General features: G+C 31.1%; 1 protein-coding gene across 2 annotated transcripts in view; it reads left to right on the top strand.

Annotated features, from left to right (window-relative positions):
• Window positions 1-12,737, top strand: part of LOC143256879 (apoptotic chromatin condensation inducer in the nucleus-like) — a 39,059-nt gene extending 26,322 nt beyond the window's left edge. For both annotated transcript variants that reach the window (XM_076514685.1, XM_076514684.1), the window contains 2 exons: window positions 8,801-8,909; window positions 11,253-12,737. In XM_076514685.1, coding sequence (XP_076370800.1) covers window positions 8,801-8,909; window positions 11,253-11,479 — 336 coding nt within the window. In that variant the 3' untranslated portion in view covers window positions 11,480-12,737. The remainder of the gene's footprint in view (window positions 1-8,800; window positions 8,910-11,252) is intronic.
• Window positions 12,738-19,130: the final 6,393 nt, after the last annotated feature.

Here is a 19,130-nt window from a genome sequence, read left to right as displayed (position 1 = left end):
TAAAATGATTTTGGACATGCAATTAAAGTCATAATAAGTACACACAGTATAAAGCTGTAGCAGAACACCATGTATCAGAAGTAGATTGGAATACTGCTTGCCACTTTGTAGGTAGTATGATTCCACTGAACATATGTTTAGTTACTTTTAAGGAGAGACGGTAACAGTCCTTTCAGGTGCAGGATATTTATACTCTCAGATCATAAAGGTGTGTTCAGATAAGGGAATTAGGTTTTCCAAGATAGAAATATCTCTTGCATTTAATGGCACTGGAAAACAAAGGCTTAAGGATCAGTTTCAAGAATCAGGACCATCCAGAAAGAGACCTACAGTAAATTATACTTCAGCTATGGTAATTGATGTGCAGAATCTTGTAACAGGTGAGAATTTATGAACATAAAAGCAAGTGGATCCATATGCCTCAGACAACAATATGCAGTATAATCAAAAAGTACTTCTGTCAGAAAAAAGTGAAGACACATGTACACATGCAGCTATCATGAGATTGTATTTTGAACCATTTTATACTTCAAGCAGCTGGAGAATGAAAAGAGTTTTTATGCTGTTTCATATGAAGACATACCAGGAAATCTTGAATGCAACACTTAAAGATTTCTTTGTGATTAGACCATTGAAACAGGAACTGAGAAATTGTTGTCTTCATAAATTGGATTAATTGTGGAAAGCATTCAGAGAGGAATGGTATGCCTTAAACACTCAAACCTTTCAATCAAATCTTTATATAAAACATATTAATATATTTCAAAGCTATTGTCAAGATTGACTGCTGTCAGGTAGGGCATGGCCAGATTTAGATAAATGGACCATTAATGATGAGGTGAATCTCCAAAATCATTTTAATATAAAATACTCAACTTTTTTGTGTATGTATGTACACTTGTTTCTTGGTAAGGTAAAATATATTAATTAATACAATTTTTTATAATATTGAAAGAGTATGAGTATGAGAAATAGTATGAGTAGACACACATGCACACTTTCAAAGAGGTAATTATCTTTTATAGAAATAACTTGCTCATGCCTTGGTGTGTTTTGCAACCCTTATATTTGGTTCATTATGGATTTCCAAACTGCATTTCTCTCACAAATGTATTTGGAGTGATGTATCATAATTTATTCCAAGAAAGGGTATTCATGATGAAGTTAAGATTGTTAAATAGTGTAGTGCTCTCTTTGGCTATAGAAGTAGAACAACTTTCACAGATGTTTAGAACACCACTGGATTCTGAAAACATTGTATTTATACCATCAACCACAGAATGAAGGTTACAAAAATATGAAGGAAATCTCTCTTCCAAAACATCATTGCAGTAAAGTTTGGTATATCTTTTTTACTATTAACAGTATGATAAACACAAATTTGAGCTTTTGAAAAGCTCACAACTTGATAGTTTGGTAACCATAGCCATTTGAATAAACATAAGTTAATAATGTAGAAAGTATTTCCAAGGATGGCCAAGGAACCTAGAACATTGTTATAAAATGTGTACATACATTTCTAACATGACTCTGAAGGCCAGTTAATTTTTCATGTTATTATTAAACTAACTTTTAGGTGCTTATTTTAAATTTTATGTAGGGTGAACAACTAAAAATTATATAAAAAAAAAATGTTTACTATTAATCATGAACTCCAGGTAAAACAATGAATCTTGACACTGATTTTTAAATTTTACATTAAGATTCATATTCATTTTTGGCTTTGAAAAGTATAAGTAACTGGGAAGATGTTTTATACAAGTTCCTAAAATGATTTAGCAAAATTGTCTAGAGTTTTTTGGTAACTGAATTTGTGTTGAGGGTATTTGACTGCTGAAGTTGCTAAATCTGAATATGCATTCCAAACATTTTTACAAGTATTTTTAAAAATAAAACAGTTTTAAAGAGTATCTAGCCTTTTCACAGCAAAAGTTATCACTTAATGTAAAATAAAAAAAAGTTCTAGGGAAATAACTACACTAAAAAGGTTTTAATGAGTGATGTTTATTTCATATTCATTGCTGTAAATAATATTGTAGTATACTATACAAGTTACTCCATGTTCAGTAGCCATAAATTACGTAAAACTGTGTGTACAAATCATTCCACATTTTAATTTATTTATTGTAGCTTCTGTAAAAAGTAGCACTGTAGAGAAAGTTTATTTAAATGGAAGTTTATTGTAGCTAAATAAGACTATGGGGATTTAATGTTAAACTGAATACAGTGAATCACATAAATGGTGTTGTAGCATACATTGTATAAGATAATTTCTAAGTTTTATTTCACAGTGTTTTGTATGTAAATAATATTCAACTAAATTTTATTGTATTAAAAAAATCAAGTTTGTTTATGATCATTATGATTTGAATATATTGAAATTTTCACAAGTGATATTGAACGGTATTTATGTAGACTGGTGATGAAAAATAAAAAAAAAATTCTAAATAGCTATAGAAATTGGGCTAAACAACTTGAGTGAAAAATATGTATTAACACAATTATATGAGCAGTTTTTTAATAGTGAAACTGGTACTAATATCATAGATATTTAGTGGATTTGCAAATATTGTAGTGTATGTGTGGTGTTACTATTATGTTTTTTTGTTTTTATCCATAACAAATATATTAAAACTTAAACTAAAGGCTTTTAATTATTCCCATCTTTCACATCTTTTGTATTAGACTTACTGACAACAATTGTTAAAAAGTGTTTGGAGTATCTTGGCCAATTATAAATGAACTATTACTTATTTATGATGATCATTTTAGGCTCGTTTAAACAATAAAGCTAAAAATTTTTTTGCAGTTTTCTTGAAACCTGTAATTTCTAATAATACCAATGTTTTTATGTGCTCTTCTTTGTACTTTGTATTTCTTTCTTACCTGCTGTTTTTTTTCTGATAAGAAAAAGTCTGGATAATTTTGAGTAATTCACTTCACACTACTAATTTCTTCATTGTTCTGCCATCCCTATATTTAGTGTTCATTAACACTCATCTAATTGGAAGTAACTTTGTACCATAGAACAATGGTACATAGATCTCTTTTAACAGTAATCTTCTTGAGCACTTTGTGTTAGCCAGAAGCTCATTCTTTTTTTCATAAAACTACACTGATTAGATGTTATTTTTCTTAAAGAATGTTTGTTAGTGTGTATATTTAAAATTGAAATAAAATATTTCAGTTAAAATTTCTCATGAATTATCTAATAATAATTACTAAATATCTTTAAAAGAAAGATTAAAAAATTGAAAACTAGAGCTGAAACAGCTCATCAGTAGTTATTTCTATACAAGGAGAGTAAGCAGATTTCTTGTCTTTATAAACCCATTTGGTTTCTTCTATCCTGCTACTCTTCTGAAGTTCGCAGTGAGGGACTCAGAGATGACTTATTTCTGGAGGTACCATTTGGATCGATGTAAATTCAGCTCTTGTGGACTATCTTAGCATAAGATTTTTGTATCATGTGGGTGCTCTATTATGGCTTTCTCTTTCTTTCAGCACTGAGGAACCATATGTTTTTCACTAGATCTTGAAGATTTTTGCTTTGATGATGCAGTGGATTTTTTTTTAATCTGCTTGTTTTAGTTAGCTGTTCATACTCTAAGTTGGTATTCATCTTCCCTCAGTATCTGATTCACTTAGGGTTTTTCTCATCTCATATACTGTGTGTTCTTAACCTTCTTTAAATTTCCAAGATATGGAACTTCTGATATTTGAAGTTCTTATGTATCTTCTGCCCCTTAGAGACCCGTATTTGTGTTGGATGTACCTGTTTATATCTTTCTAAGTGGAATTTGACAGATCAGTGAGATATAACCAGATATTTACTAATTTCTTACATCTGTTTCATTTCATCACTTCACCTCTTACTTTCATGTTAGCTCAATCAATCCCACATAACTCTGAGAATCCCTCTTCGTCTACCTTGCCTGTACTTACGTTGGTTTATGGATGCCTTCCTGTTCAAATGAATTGCTGGTGCGGACCCCTTCATTGTTATCAGTTTTAGGTCTTGAGGAGTAATTTCTTAAACAATTTCCTCATGATGTTGATATCTAAATAAGCTTGTTACCATGTTCTTCCATATCTGTTTGGATATCATCTTATAATGCATTCAGGCAACTTCACTAATTTTTTTCATCAATTGTTGAAGTAATAACTCTGGAGACATCTCATTCCTTTATAGCCCTATAGGTATTCTATGGGGTCATAACCATAGCATGTGGATGTCAACCTGCTGTGTCTTGGAGCTTTGAACTTAAAAGCACTTGTGTGATTTGCCTACCTACCTTTTTCTATATATAAGGCATTAAAAAGAGCTTTTCATATTTTGCTCATCTTTGCAACACTTTTAACAAACAGCAGGAAGTTCTTTTGGTAGAACCTTCTTTTTAATGTGAGATTCTAGCTATTTTTTTTTATAGAACAGCGAGTAGTGTGGATCAAAGTTAATATTTGCATCCTGAAAATGTGCTTAAGATTGATACTGACTTCTCAACAGAACCACCCATACTGTCTACGCACTTCAAGCATGTGTATTTGCTTAAAGTGCTTAAGAAGAGTTCTTTGTTGCTCCTTTATTGGTGGAAGGTTATAGTCTAATGTTGGCTGCTTTATAGACTAGTATAGTGCATGTTGGTATGTGCAGGAATGAGAGTTCTTCCAACAGAACAACTATTGCAAGAAAACTTTTCATCAGCAGTTAATTATTCTGTACAGAAGTATCTATCTGAAATAAATTTTCATTTATGAAAAATGTTATCATTTCTTTGCCCAAACATTCATTTTCATCATGCTTTCTACTGTTATTGTGATTACGTTTTTTAAAAGAATTTGCCCTTCTGTTGTTCTTAAGGTAAGTGAGAAAGAAATGACTTATAGCAATTGTTATGTTTACATGTATTGTTTAATGCATTCTGCACAAGTGCAAAAATTTGTTATAAAGCTCCAAATAAGCATTTATGTACCAAATATATCTAGTTAAATGTATTCTTTATCACACTTTCTATTTTTGGAATAATTTTTGAATTGAGTAAGTCTTACGCAAAAAAGTTGTCAAATATACACAGTCATTGTTAGTAGTTGCATTAGTTGATTTTTATAGTATTTTATGAACTGTAGATAGATAACAACAAAGTATTATTAATAAGCTAACTAGATTATTTGAAACCTGCTTCTGTATGTCAGACAACTATTTGAAGTGGTTTCAGGTATTTGAACTTTGGGACCGTATACATGTTTATTTAAATTTTATAATTTTTTAATGAAGATCAATTTATATAAATAGTGGAATTTTATGTAATGGCTGTTGTAGTTTAAGGAGAAACAGTTTGTTTACATCATCACAAAAAATGTTATAAAACCAAAAGCTAACATTTTAGCTTTTCATAAAATTAAAATATTATGTTTTTGTTTATGAAGTTCAGAGATTGTAGTCATCTTTGTTTGTTACCATTTTTTGAAAGACTAAGACATTAAATATTTAATGTTTAGAATGGTTTGTATGGGTTATGAAAATTCCAGATAGCCATGAAATTTTGTAAACTAATGTTTCAGTGGTGAAGGTTCTGGAACACCAGTAGCTTTTCTCAAGAGGTCACAGAGAAGTTGAGAAAATGTAATCTGAACATTCCTATATCACTTATTTTAATAATAATGAGGTATACTATTTTACAAATCATGTTCACTAGAGATGCACAATGGGAAATATGCTAACTTGGCAGTACTTTAACATGCTTTGAACTATCTACCTCTTTCTGTAAGTGTACGGGTGTCACATGACTATTGTTACTATAAAATAAGCTCAAGCATCATTTGTCAGAAACCTGAAATCATAAAATTGTTGTTAGGATAATGAAAACAATTATTTTAGAATTTCCCTATTACCATCTTGAGCATAAACACTTAAGATAATTAATAATGTTTCTTGCCAAATTTTTCTTTAGGTATTGCCTAAAATGTATTAATAGGAAGAGAAAGAACTTCATATCCAGTGATAACACTAATACAGTGTGTGTGTGTGCCATAAACCTAATTGATACACTTGAAATAGTCAAATAATTGTTATTAAAGATAGCCCATCAGCTTATACCTGATAATGTTCACTATTCATACAGTTGATCTAGGTTTAGATGTTTCGAGTGACATTTTGGGTCCCATTGCTAAATATTTCAAGAACAGTCTTGCTTTTTACGACCAGTTTTACTGTAAATACATTATTGTGCTGAATGTTAATAATATATTTTATTTTTATTTTTTTATTAGTTTTCTTACATATTTGAAATGAATAAAATTGTTAAAAAACTGGTTCATGATTTAACTTTCATCACAGCTTATGATTACTAGAGCTGGGCTATCAGTGGAATTTACTAATGTTCATTAATTGGAATAATTCAAAACTAATTTTGATTAGTTGATTATTTTCTTCTTAATTGATTTAATCGTAATATCGATTATTCTTTTTTTAAACGACACTGATCATTGTAATTGATTAGGCTAGTAATTGAGTTAATCACTTAACTCAGGTAATGACTTATGTATACGATAGCTCTCTTGACAACAAATAAAATTATTTATTACAGTTATTTTAGATATAATTAATATTTGGTCATAGGCTGAACACCACATAGAAATATAAAGGTTTTGTTCTCATACAGGGTTTCCATTACTATGAAATGGTTTTTATGGTAAATTGAAATGAGTAGTAAAGTGCAGAAATGTTTGAAAATAATAAGATGCACTTGTGTGGGAAAAAACGTAATACAAACAGTATTGTTAATGCTTGAAACAGTACGAGTGTGAATCATTGCTATGTTAGCGCGGTTGATGTGTTGTTATGTTATGTAATGTGCCTGTGAGGATACAAATTTACTACTCCTATTGGCAAGTTAATATGTATTATTAAATATAGATATTATTTGGATTTAGTTGCATTGCACCACAAGAGTTTTTAGCTCTAATCAAAGCAGCAGTTGGGAGAAAGATGGTTGGTTTTATTGTTATTAAAGTGAAGTTGGGAAAAGTTGAAATAAACTTAGGATTTCATAAATGACAAAAAATTTGACACTACTCTGTTCAGTAATATGCAGTTACTTGGAATTTATTTTAATGGCTTGTTATTTGAATAAATGCTTTTAACATAGCTAGATGGTAGTAAAAAATATGTCATGGAAATGTAGATTCAGTCTGTTGTGGCTAGATATCAATACCTTTGCTAACTGATTGTCAGAACACCCACAGAAATATACTGTGCAATATAAAGTGCATTATAGGAAAAGTTAACACCTGTTTTTTTTACTTGCATCTCACTGTACTTGTTATTGCTAGAATGTTTTGTATGGTTATTGTATTTTTTACAAAGTATTATGAAACATTAGTTATATAATTTTGGTGAAATTTATGTTCTCTTAAAATCACTTGATTCAATGTTTGGTCATGGAAAGTCATGGTATTTTTTATAGTTAGATAGACAAATAGTAGAATTTTACCAAATGGTTAATTATATGGTCCATTAAACAATTATTCTCATATGAAACTTGAATAGTTCGAATGATTTAACCTTTATTTCTATTAATTGATTAATTGCTCAGCTTTATTTACTTCTGTTGACCATGGGTTAGAAAATATGGGTATGTTGGTAAATAATGTTTTTTATGAGCATGAAGTAAAACATCTTTTGTATTATTGGTTCTGAAGTAATTCAAGAACTTCTGTTTTTTAGCATTTCATAATGCCCAGCTCTCCAGTGAATAAGCAGTAACTTTGGTTTTGTGTGTGGGGCAGAAATAGCTCATTTTTGGCTTTGTGTTTGCAAAAACCAAAACAAAGTATAATACCCAAATTTTTTTTTTTCTTTGCATATATTTTAGTTTTGAAATAATATATAATTGAATAAACAGTTAGATACATTTACACCAGAACATAAGAAACTTGGAAATAATACTGTACAGTTCTGAATAATAGTACAGGGTGAAAAATAGAGTTTTTGGTTTTTTTCTCTGTACTTTATGTTGTGATTTTTCGAGCAGTTGAGTATCAAAAAGGGAAGGGAGTAAAATACATGCAAACTCCTTACTAAATTGAATCTTCACTGCTGATAAATACACTGTAATGTTAATTTTATAAACCATCTAAGCAAACTGGCTAGTTACGGAATGGTAACTTGTCACTTTCACTCACATTCAATGAAAGTGCTTCTACTCTGAGTTTTGTGTAAGCTAAAACCTATACAGTGCTTTACAACAAGTTCTCAGCAGGACACAGTGTGCTATAATTAGATGGTTTAGACTGCAGTTGCTCGACTCACAATGACTAACATGAGAAATACTATCTTGTGAATTTGCCAGGTGACCAAGATTTCTCTCAAGTGAACAATACCAGCAGATTTCCCTGTTTTGTCCAACAAAATTTAATAATCATACAATCCTAAATAAATATTGTACAGGGTGGAAGAGCACCTGAAAATAAATAATTGTACGAGTATGATTATTCAGAACTCCATTGTATACGTGGAAAACAACATTTTTCTGATAATGTTATCAAAACAATGTAAAGTTGCTTTTACTTAGGTGAATTATTCTATAGGAATTGATGGGTAAAAAGAATCTTATTAATTATTAACATGGTAGTATGATCAAATATGCCTGTTTTATTACACTCGTTTATTATCATATTTGCTTAATGAGAAATGCGCAATATTTTTCGCAACTTCAATTAATTCTGTGCTTTGTTTCTAAAGTAAATCATAGTTGCTTAAATTATTTTTGTAAGAAATTCATTACATTTCTCTTTTAAGTTACAAGATGATGTTATTGCTGAACAAAATGATTTCATAAAGAAGTATCTGGCTGATCAGCAGAAAAGCTATGCAATACAGAAAGAAGCTCGTAGACTTGTAGAGCTAGGTAAGATGATAATGATTGGTTACATCTAATATATAAAAATTTAATACATTCCTGTTAAGATTTACTTGATTAAAATACTCTTGAGACTTGTACTATGTTGTTCCAGTATCATACATCGAGATACTACAATAAGTTTATATTTTTATTAAACTTTAAGGTTTTGGTTCTTTAGATAGTTTTTTTCTTTTTTTAATGAATACTATTGCTCAGTAAAATTACTACATTACTATTAGCAACATTGCAAACAAAAAAAAATGACCAGTAATAGGATAAGTGAACATAAAAGTCACATTAGTAATTCCTGTTCTTATGTAATATTACACAGGAAGCTGAGATTTTTCCAGAATAAGTACACAAGAGCAACACAGAATTATTCTATTTGAAAATCACTAGGTTAATATCTTAGTTTTTATTATTGTTAATATTTCAATCTGGTTTTAAATGTATACAAGTAATGAAGATTAAAATAAAAATAGTGAATATATTAGTAAGGTTTACAACTCCAAGATTTCTGACATCAGTGTTCTTAAATGTCTGTCACTTTGGTATTACCTTATACTGGTTCCCATGGCATCAAACTAAAAAGTAATATAAAAAGCATTGTGCAGTCAACTTATCTCCAAGTCATTCTAAGAGTAATTTTCTCAAACAGGTATGCAATTTTTTTCCTCTTTGAAACAAAATACCTCCTTCAAAACCATTACTGGTAGTATACAAATATTTGTCCTTGCTGCAGGCAAGTCTGTATTAGATCAGTGACTGGAATCTTAGTTAGGTCATTACATCTGAAACTATGATTAACTTGTTGTGCCCAAAATGGACAAAAAAGTGAAAATTTCATCAGTAAATAGGAGGTTTAGAAAAAATGTATTATCCTCATGTTTTTTGTTTGCAATTTTCTGTTTGTTTGAAATTTTGTGGGTTGTTAAGCATTCATCAGACTTTATGTAACACACATGCTTATACAATCATGCTAACTCCTGACAGAAAAATGTTTCAGTTTATAGTTTAATAAAGTATGATGGTTGAATCATTTAAAAATACATTCACTATTTTGCCAGAACATTAGTTTGCTACTTTTGCACATAACCATAATAAGACAGAATTATAAATGCATTTAATCACTTCAACAAAAAAAGAAATGCTAATGGTATTACTCATTTGTTGATTCAACATCTCACTCAACAGTTAGCCATAACATTGTGGGCTTTATCTGACTGGTAAAATGAATTCTTTCAAGAAATGTGGGAAGATGAAATAGTAATGAAGAGAAAAACATAATTTGTAGAAGACGCTAAAGTTAAAAAGGAAAAAAATGTTTGATAAACAATTAACACAAAACAAGCCAAGTGTATATTTTGCTGGCTAGTATAAATATAAATCATATTTTTAAAAAGCTATTGTGAAAATTTTTAGGATAATAAAGTATTTTTCTCATTAAATTTGAGTAAAATAAAAAAACATTGATTCTCCTTGCCTGTTTTAATACAAAAATCAGTACATTAGGCTAGAAAAATAACTAATGTCACTTTTGTTGCAGTTTGTTTTTATGAAACTATAGCTTACAGCTGACTTTTTTTCACTTTCATGTTTTGTTTTATTTGTTTACTTGTGTTAAACAGCAGCATTAATAACAAAAGTGAGTGAAATTTTACTTAATGATTACCAGTTTGGGGTGAAAGAAAATTTGTTCACATATTTCAATACATATATGCAGCAACAGGTAGTTTATACATCTTGTATCATGTGGTTTTTGCTCTTTGTTGTACATAATAATACATCTTGCAATACAATTTAAGTTTAAGAAGAAAAGCAGAATTAATAAGTTAAATTCAGAATTTTACTGAAAAGTTGTTATAATTGTTAGATTGAGTGTTTTTAGGAAGTTCTTGCATTTCTTATCCAACTGTATTTTACATATACAGGTTGTATGTAAACTACAAGTAATGTAAAAGTTAAGTCTTGATATGAACCAGAAGTTCATATTTTAATTTTATGCAATACACACAGTGCTGATAATATATGTTTTAGATAATTAAAGATATTCAGGAACATGCTTGTTATTTGCCCTGTACACCAACATGAAAAAAGTTTGTATTTATGTATAATTGTTAAGTGACTACATCCATAAAATTATACATTTTTTATTAATATTTAATAATGTGTAAAATACCATTGTCTGGTGTAACATTGGTTAAATTATGAAAAATTCACATTCAGAATATTTAACCTTATTTAAGTTTGTTATGCTGTAAATAACATTTTAAGATTCAAATAAAATTGTTGTAAAACAGTTGCTGATATAAAAATTCTAATGCATAAAATTTTAATGTTCAAAATCAGAGAACTACAGATCTAGTGATGCAGAAGCTTCATCATCACAAGAAGAAGAAGGATCTCCAGAAAAAGATGATAATAAAAGAAAAGGAAAATTAAATGAAGAACATATAAAAGTTGGTGAAGAAATTGCAGTGGATCAGTTAGGGATGTTTCTTCTCCTGAAAAAAAAATCCGTAGAAGGACTAGAACTTCATCTAACCAAGAGAACAAGGATTCTGAGGAAAAGATGAACTTTCTTTTAAACAACCTTCAGAACCACAGATCACAAAAACCCCAGAAAAAACACGAAGAAGAACAAGGAGCTCTTTACAGTCAGAAGATAAAGATATAGAGGTTGGTGATATATGTGATCAAACAAAAGATGGTGAATTTATAGAAACTCAAGGAAATACTTCTGTTAAAACTGAAGAAATAAATCATGAAACTGAACCAGAAAATAAAACTCTTCATCCACAAGAAAATTATGAAGGTATGATGATAAATTTGGATACTGCTGAAGAGCAGACAGATCAGTCTGCAGTAAAAGTTGAGGTACAATCTACAGGGAAAATCAGGAAAAGATGTTGAGGAAACGGATAATAAAAACACATATTTGAATGACAAACAGCCAGATGGAAAAGATATCAATAAAATTGAAGAACTGGAGAAAAGTTCTTTAGATTTACAAACTGAAATCCAAGTTGAAGTAAATACTAAGGACTCTATAAAAAACAAGACTTTAACAGAAATTACTGACAAGGGTAAAGAAAAAGTAAAGGAGGATACTAATAACTGTAATAAGATAGAAAATGAACCTGCTAATCCTCCAAGAACAAGAAGGATACAGAGAAACTATTGGAAGTTCAGGAGGGATTCTGAAAAGCTTAAAGAAGGTACCTTGTCTGAATCTAAAATGTCTTTAGAAATGATGACTGAACAGTCTAAAGAAGAGAGTTTAACAAAAGAGGATGAGCAAATGCAAGGAAATCAAGAAAGAGAACAATCTAAAGAACAGAGTTCCACAAATGAAGAGAAAATACAGAGAACTGAGAAAAATACCAAAGAATATGAAAACAAATTAGTTTTAGGAATGTCTCAAAAAGTAGAACCAATTCCTCCATTGGAGGAAGAGATGAAGACCGATGTTAATGAACATCAAGATGAGGCAAAAAAACTGTGTATTAAAGAATTGAACATAGAAGAGAGGAACACAAAAACTGAGAATAAAGAGCAAGAAGTTGTTGATAAATTTAAGAAACATCAAGATTTGGATCAGAAAATGGATGCAACCCATGAAGACGTACTAGAAAGATCCAAACTTGAGGAGCGAAATGAGTGTATTGAAGCTGAAACTGATGAGAAAGACCATTTTAGGAACAACAAGAAAGAAGTAGATAGAGAACAAAAGACTAATGTTGAAAATTATTTATGTGAAGTTGGGAGAGAAAATGAACAAGACTTTAATAAAAAGAAAAAGGAAATAACTGATAAAGAACAAAAAAAAGAAAATGATGAAATTCAAAATAAGCATGAAACATCTGAAATGGTAAGGATTGAAAATGAGCAAGAATCAATTGAAGAAGAGAAAAATGAAATTAAGATAAAATTAAATGAGCAAGAATCTAAAATTGGCCAAGAGCAGAAAAGACAATCAGAATTTAAAGCAGGCTTAAATCTAGCTAAACAGTTAAAACTACAACAGAACAAGAACAACAACCTGAGAACTCAGGAACTGAAAGAAAACAGGCTGGACAAGTAGATGATAAAGCTGACATAAAACTAGCTGAAGACTTAAGGACTAAAGAACAGGTTGGACAAGCAGAATTTAATGCTGGCTTAAAATTAATTAAAATATTAAAAATTAAAGCTGAACAAGATCAGACTGAGAACTTGGGGACTAAACAAGAACAAGCTGGACAGTTAGAAGTTAAAGAAAACTTAAAACTAACTAAAGCATTAGAAACTACAATTGATAAAGAGCAAGCTGAGAATTTAGGAACTAAACAAGAACAAGGTGAAGAAGTAGAATTTAAAGGCAACTTAAAACTAGCTAAAACATTAGAAACTATAACTGAACAAGAACAGGCTGAAGTAGAAGTTAAAGGTGACTTAAAATTAACCAAAGTGTTGGAAAGTACAGTTGGACAAGAACAGGCTGAAGAAATGGATATGAAAAATGTACAACTACAGAGTATGGATTTAGAAGGTAGAGAAGATCAAGAATATATTGAAAATATAGAAACTAAAATCAGTGTTGTACAGGCTGTAGAAAGTACAGTTTCCCAAGAACAGGCTGAAGAAATGGATTTAAAAAATATGCAAATACAGACTAAGGATTTAGAAGATATAGAACAACAAAAATATACTGAAAACATAGAAACTAAAATCAGTGTTGTACAGGCTGTAGAAAGTACAGTTGGACAAAAACAGGCTGCAGAAATGGATATAAAAAACATACAAGTACAGACTAAGGACTTAGAAGGTAGAGAAGAACATGTTGAAAATGTAGAAACTAAAATCAGTGTTGTACAGGCTGTAGAAAGTACAGTTGAACAAGAACAGGCTGAAGAAATGGATATAAAAAATATACAAGTACAGACTAAGGACTTAGAAGGTAGAGAAGAACATGTTGAAAATGTAGAAACTAAAATCAGTGTTGAACAGGCTGTGGAAAACACAGGTGAAGTTGATCAAGAACCTACCAAATGTATTGTATTAGATTATCAAAACAAACAAATGGTGGGAAGAAGAATTCATGATGACAATGAGCGTTTCTCCGAGTCTAAAAGAAACTGGGATACTGATGATGATATACAAAGAGTAAATGTATCAAAAGTTGATGAAATGAAAGAACTAGAAGAAAAAGCATGTGTGTCAGAGAAGAAAAATAGTCAAGAGATAGATGTTCAGGTTAGTACACCATTTAATGTTATGCTGTTTAATACACAGGAAAGAATTTTAAAGTTCATTTGTAATACACGTGTTTAATGGTAGTAAAGAGTATGTAATAAAAATTATTTCATCATTTGAACTCTTGAAATGGTCAAGAAATTGAGAATTTATTTGATCTTATGTAGGTATACTGTTTTATTTATTTGCAGCCACTTGAAAGATAGCACAGTGTCTGCTAATTTAATTTGATACATGTTTCAGTCATTGTTCATTCTAGCTTCATGAATATTATATATATTGAATCACGTTCAAATGAATAGAATTTTTTTTCCAGCTAATTAAATTTGGTGGTGTCTACACAGTTTTATAGAAGTTTGGAGAGTAATCAATAGTGATGTCATAAAAACTTTAAAAAATCTTTGAAGTATATGTATCTTGATAGTAAAGTAATTATTTGAACTTGCCAATGTATTATTGATACAGTGGAATCATTTACACCATTGTTCAAACACCTGTGTATATATACATATATTATAACCATAATTTTTAAAATTCCAAAACAAAACTCTTTGAAAGTAAAAAACAAAATATGCTGCATCTAAAAAAAAAGATCCTAGGGTACAAGCTACAATGTGGGATTATAATGTGTATCTTAGATTTTGGAGGTGACTGCAGAAGTAGGACCCACATTGTGGTGGGGATACACTGTCTATCAGTCTTAATCTCAAAGTTATAATGTTTTATAACAGGTGGGTTTGGCACATTACTATTTAAGGAGAGTAAACCATGAATTGGAAAATGAAAATCTTTTCTTTTGTCAAAAATATTTATATTGATATCCTTAGACTAGAAATATTTTTCCTTTTAAAAAACTTAAGATCTACCATCAGTTATAAATTTGCAGTTATTCAGATATTGTAAAATTTGTAATAAATTACAATATTTTATTAGTAATGTTGAAATACTGATATAAAAATTTAATAGTTAATGGGTTTAAGTAAAGAAATTTTAGATAAAATTATTAAACTATTCTGTAATAAATACAAAAATATACTAAATAAATACAAAGACATAAAAAGATAAACTTTAATAAAAATTACTAATAATTATTTTAAGTTAAAAATATGGTAACTTAAGAACTTGTCATTACTTTATATGGATGCACACCTTGAGCTGCGCATAAAAGCATGACAGTCACAGTAAACTTAGTACACTGGTATGGTTCAATATCGTGTTAATTGGTGCCTCTACCATGTTGGGGCAGAAATGCTAACATCAAGAGGTAAGTTACATCTTACTCTAATGTACCTTTTTCCCTATTTTAACTTTATCTTATTTTAACTTTGGAGAACAGTCACCTTCCTACAACTGTCTGCAGGTAGTGAAGGGTGATATAGATGTGGGACCTTATGGGCTTGAATACCCCCATCTTGCTTTCCTAATTTCTAGTTTAATTATGTCTGTTTCATATGTGAAACTAGCAAATTGAGATTAAGACTGATAGGCAGGGTATTGCCACTGCAATGTGGGTCCTACTTTTTTAGTTACCTCCAAAACCTAGGATTTATAAAACTTTATAATCCCACATTGCAGCTTGTACCCTAGGATCTTATTTAAAAATGCAGCATATTTTGTTTAATTTTTAATTTTACTGTGTTTTGGTTTGGCTTTTGTAAAAAAATTGTTATAATTAATCAGAGGTTGGGATATGCTATTTCTAATGCAATCCTTCCTCATGATTTTGTTTACTTATTTAACTTCATTTAAATGTATTTATTAAATTTAACTAATATATATATATATATATATGCATTGCATATACAAATAATTTGTACCCTGGAAAAGCACTTGAGCTTTTCAGAAATATGTTACTCTTTTTTTAAAAGCTTTGTGTTTAAAAGTATAAGGTAGTAAACTACTAAAATTATATACAGTCATGAATTACGGTGGTACATACTATTCACTATCTAGAATTTACATAAATTATCTACTACTGCTGAAAGACCTTTTAAAAAACATTTCAGTATCTTAATGCAAAATGTATGAAAACTTTTAATGATTGAGTGTAAGGAAGGGAGACACTTCTGGCATGCAGACATTAAAGCAGAATGGTACAAGCATATGCTACATTAGATCATTTTTGTCTTAATGTTTTATTCTGGGTATTTACATATTTTTGTCAGCCACTGGTTATGATGCTGCTATCTTCTGATATTTGTGTGTGTATTTGCTTATCATTAGCATCAGTAATCAACTACAATCACCTAATCAATTGTTTTCATATGAGACAAAGACAAATGGAATGGCGAAGAATAGTAACAATCAGAAACACTAATTCCAAAATAATATACTTACCTCTCTGCATGCAGTAGCCATTATTCATGTGTCTGCTTTAGAGATTTTATGCATGTTACAGATCTGACACTAACTATTATCTAAGTCGCATACTATAACATGAAGTGTACGAGGTCTGTTAAAAAAAATACGAAGGACTGACGTCATAAAACAAAATGTACTATATTTAGAAGTTACAGGTCTGGGACCCCTTCAAAGTACTCTCCTCCCCAACGCACACACGTATCCCAACTGTGTTTCCACTTGTTGAAACAGTCCTGGTACGCTTCTTTTATAATGTCCTCCAGCTCCTTCGTCGCATTTGCCTTAATCTCGGGAATTGTCTCAAATCTTCTTCCTTTCAAGGGTCTTTTGAGTTTGGGGAACAAGAAAAGATTGCAAGGAGCAAGGTCAGGTGAGTAGGGGGGGGGGGGAAGAACAGTGATCGAGTGTTTGGTCAAAAACCCACGAGTTCTGAGGGCCGAATTTCGCAGCAACGCGGTGCATCTTCAATTTTTCGGTCAAAATCTCGTAACAAGATCCATCTGATATCCCACACTCTTCAGCAAGCTCCCTGACAGTCAGACGTCGATTTGCCCGCACCAGGGTGTTGATTTTGTCGACGTGTGGGTCGTCAGTTGACGTGGAAGGACATCCAGGACACTCATCATCTTCAATGGACTGTCAACCATCCTTAAAACATTCATGCCACTTGAAACATGCTGTACATTTCATAGCAACATCACTGTAAGCCGTGTTAAGCATAGCGAAAGTTTCAGTCACAGATTTTCCAAGTTTAACACAAAATTTCACAGCAAGTCGTTGCTCCTTCAGGTCATTCATTCTGAAATCCGCCAAACGAAAAAAATTGCACTTCACTTAAAACCGCGTAGCTAATACACAAATGAAGATATCTGCAATCAGGAAATGGCGTTGTAATCAGCTGATCTGTGCGAACCTAGCGACACCAAGCGGATTCCCCTGGAACCAACTGGAGCCGCGCAATTCAAACAGTCCACGTATTTTTTGAACAGCCCTCGTGTTAGTGCATAATGTAATCATAATATTACAATATCTGTTTACATGTAGGAGGGTAATAGATTCTCCACATATAGTATATCCCCTCTGCACTGCCTTTCATGGAAATTTTTCTTTTAAGTTTAAGCTTAGTTGTGAGAAAGTTACGCTGCTTTTTTACAGTTTGGTTTATTTTAACTTTGATTTAAAGCTACATTGCCATTAACAGTGTTGTTAACACTGACCTTACATTGTCTGCAGCCACTGGAGTCTCATTTACTCTGAAAGGTTTTTATGCCATAGTTTATTGTGTTTGGGTTGTTTGATGCCTTCCTTTGCTCTTCTCTCTGTTCCTTCATCTAAAGTCTATTCTTGCTCTGAACCCAATCATGAGGACATTTATTTTGATCAGCTTTTATTTCCTCATGAATTTGCACTATCCACCTGCTTACCAGTTGAGAAAAATGTTTCTCTTTCACATCTGTTTGTGAATTTCATAGCTGATTTTTTTTCTTTACCTTCTGCTCCTATTTATTTTGGTTCTTCCTATTTCTTCCCACATGACTTTCAGTGTAAGTGGCATGTTTTTTGTTGCTGGTCCATCTGCCACTATTTGACCAGGAATGCCTTTCTACTGTTGCCTACATTTCAGCCTCCTTTACTTGATTTTTGATCAAAGATTACCAGTTTCTACCACCATAGGCTATCAAGCACCTTTTGTTGACTACCTTTTGCTTTTATCTCTTTGGTTCTACCTTTTCGTCCTTTGTTCCAGCTTATTTTAATTTATTGTTTCCCTTGTGTTTTTTTTTTTATCTGATTGTAATCCTTATGTGGCTGTACATTCTTTTACCCAGGCTCTGTTTGAATTATGGACCACTTCATTCTTGCATTTTTTAAGTTATTTTTATTTCCTTGCTTGTGGTAATTTTGGATCTGATCCTTGTATGTTAGATGCCTTTCAGTGTTTGTTTCGTGTGTCTTTCTTGATTCTATTACTAGTCTGCTCATTTCTTTTTGAAACTCGGATAACTTAGGAGGGAGATTATATTTTTTTTCCATATCTCTTCTGTTGATCTCCTTATCTTTTGTGTCCAGGTATTAATTGTTACACACAGCTCTGTTTCAATGTTCTCACAATTGTTTATTCTTGCCACCAGAACCCTTTTCTTCCAGGGATTTCTTGTATCCTATTCTTACTTGATGGATTCTTTATCTAAGCAAAATTGCCTATTGCTACTGGGATGGAGATGCTTGCAGGCTGTATCATGCTGCATTTCATCAAAATCTGTCTGTTGCCTCTCACTCTGAACTCAGAGTTTAAACAACCCTTTGATTAGGTCCTTCAAGCTAGATTGTGGACTATGCCTAGCATATTTGTCTCCTGTGATCTTCACCATCTTGCAGTTTTGTCTCCCTCTTAATACTGTCCCCCTTCTGTTGCTATTCTCCAGTCCATTCACAGTCTTTAATGGGTGAGTGCTTCTTGTATTTCTTTATCCATTTATGTTGTTCTCCTGTTCACCTGTGGAACCCAGTGTGACTCATGTTGCTTGACAGAATATATATACTTTCTTCCCAAAGCCTGCAGTGAGTCAGAGTAACAAAGTGTTAAACCAGCTGGGGGGCTGTCTGCTGTCTCATTTCTTCTTTGGCTCA

This window comes from Tachypleus tridentatus, chromosome 7 (assembly GCF_004210375.1).
Source record: "Tachypleus tridentatus isolate NWPU-2018 chromosome 7, ASM421037v1, whole genome shotgun sequence".
Classification (NCBI taxonomy): Eukaryota; Metazoa; Arthropoda; class Merostomata; order Xiphosura; family Limulidae; genus Tachypleus; species Tachypleus tridentatus.
This window is presented reverse-complemented; position numbering and strand designations above follow the sequence as displayed.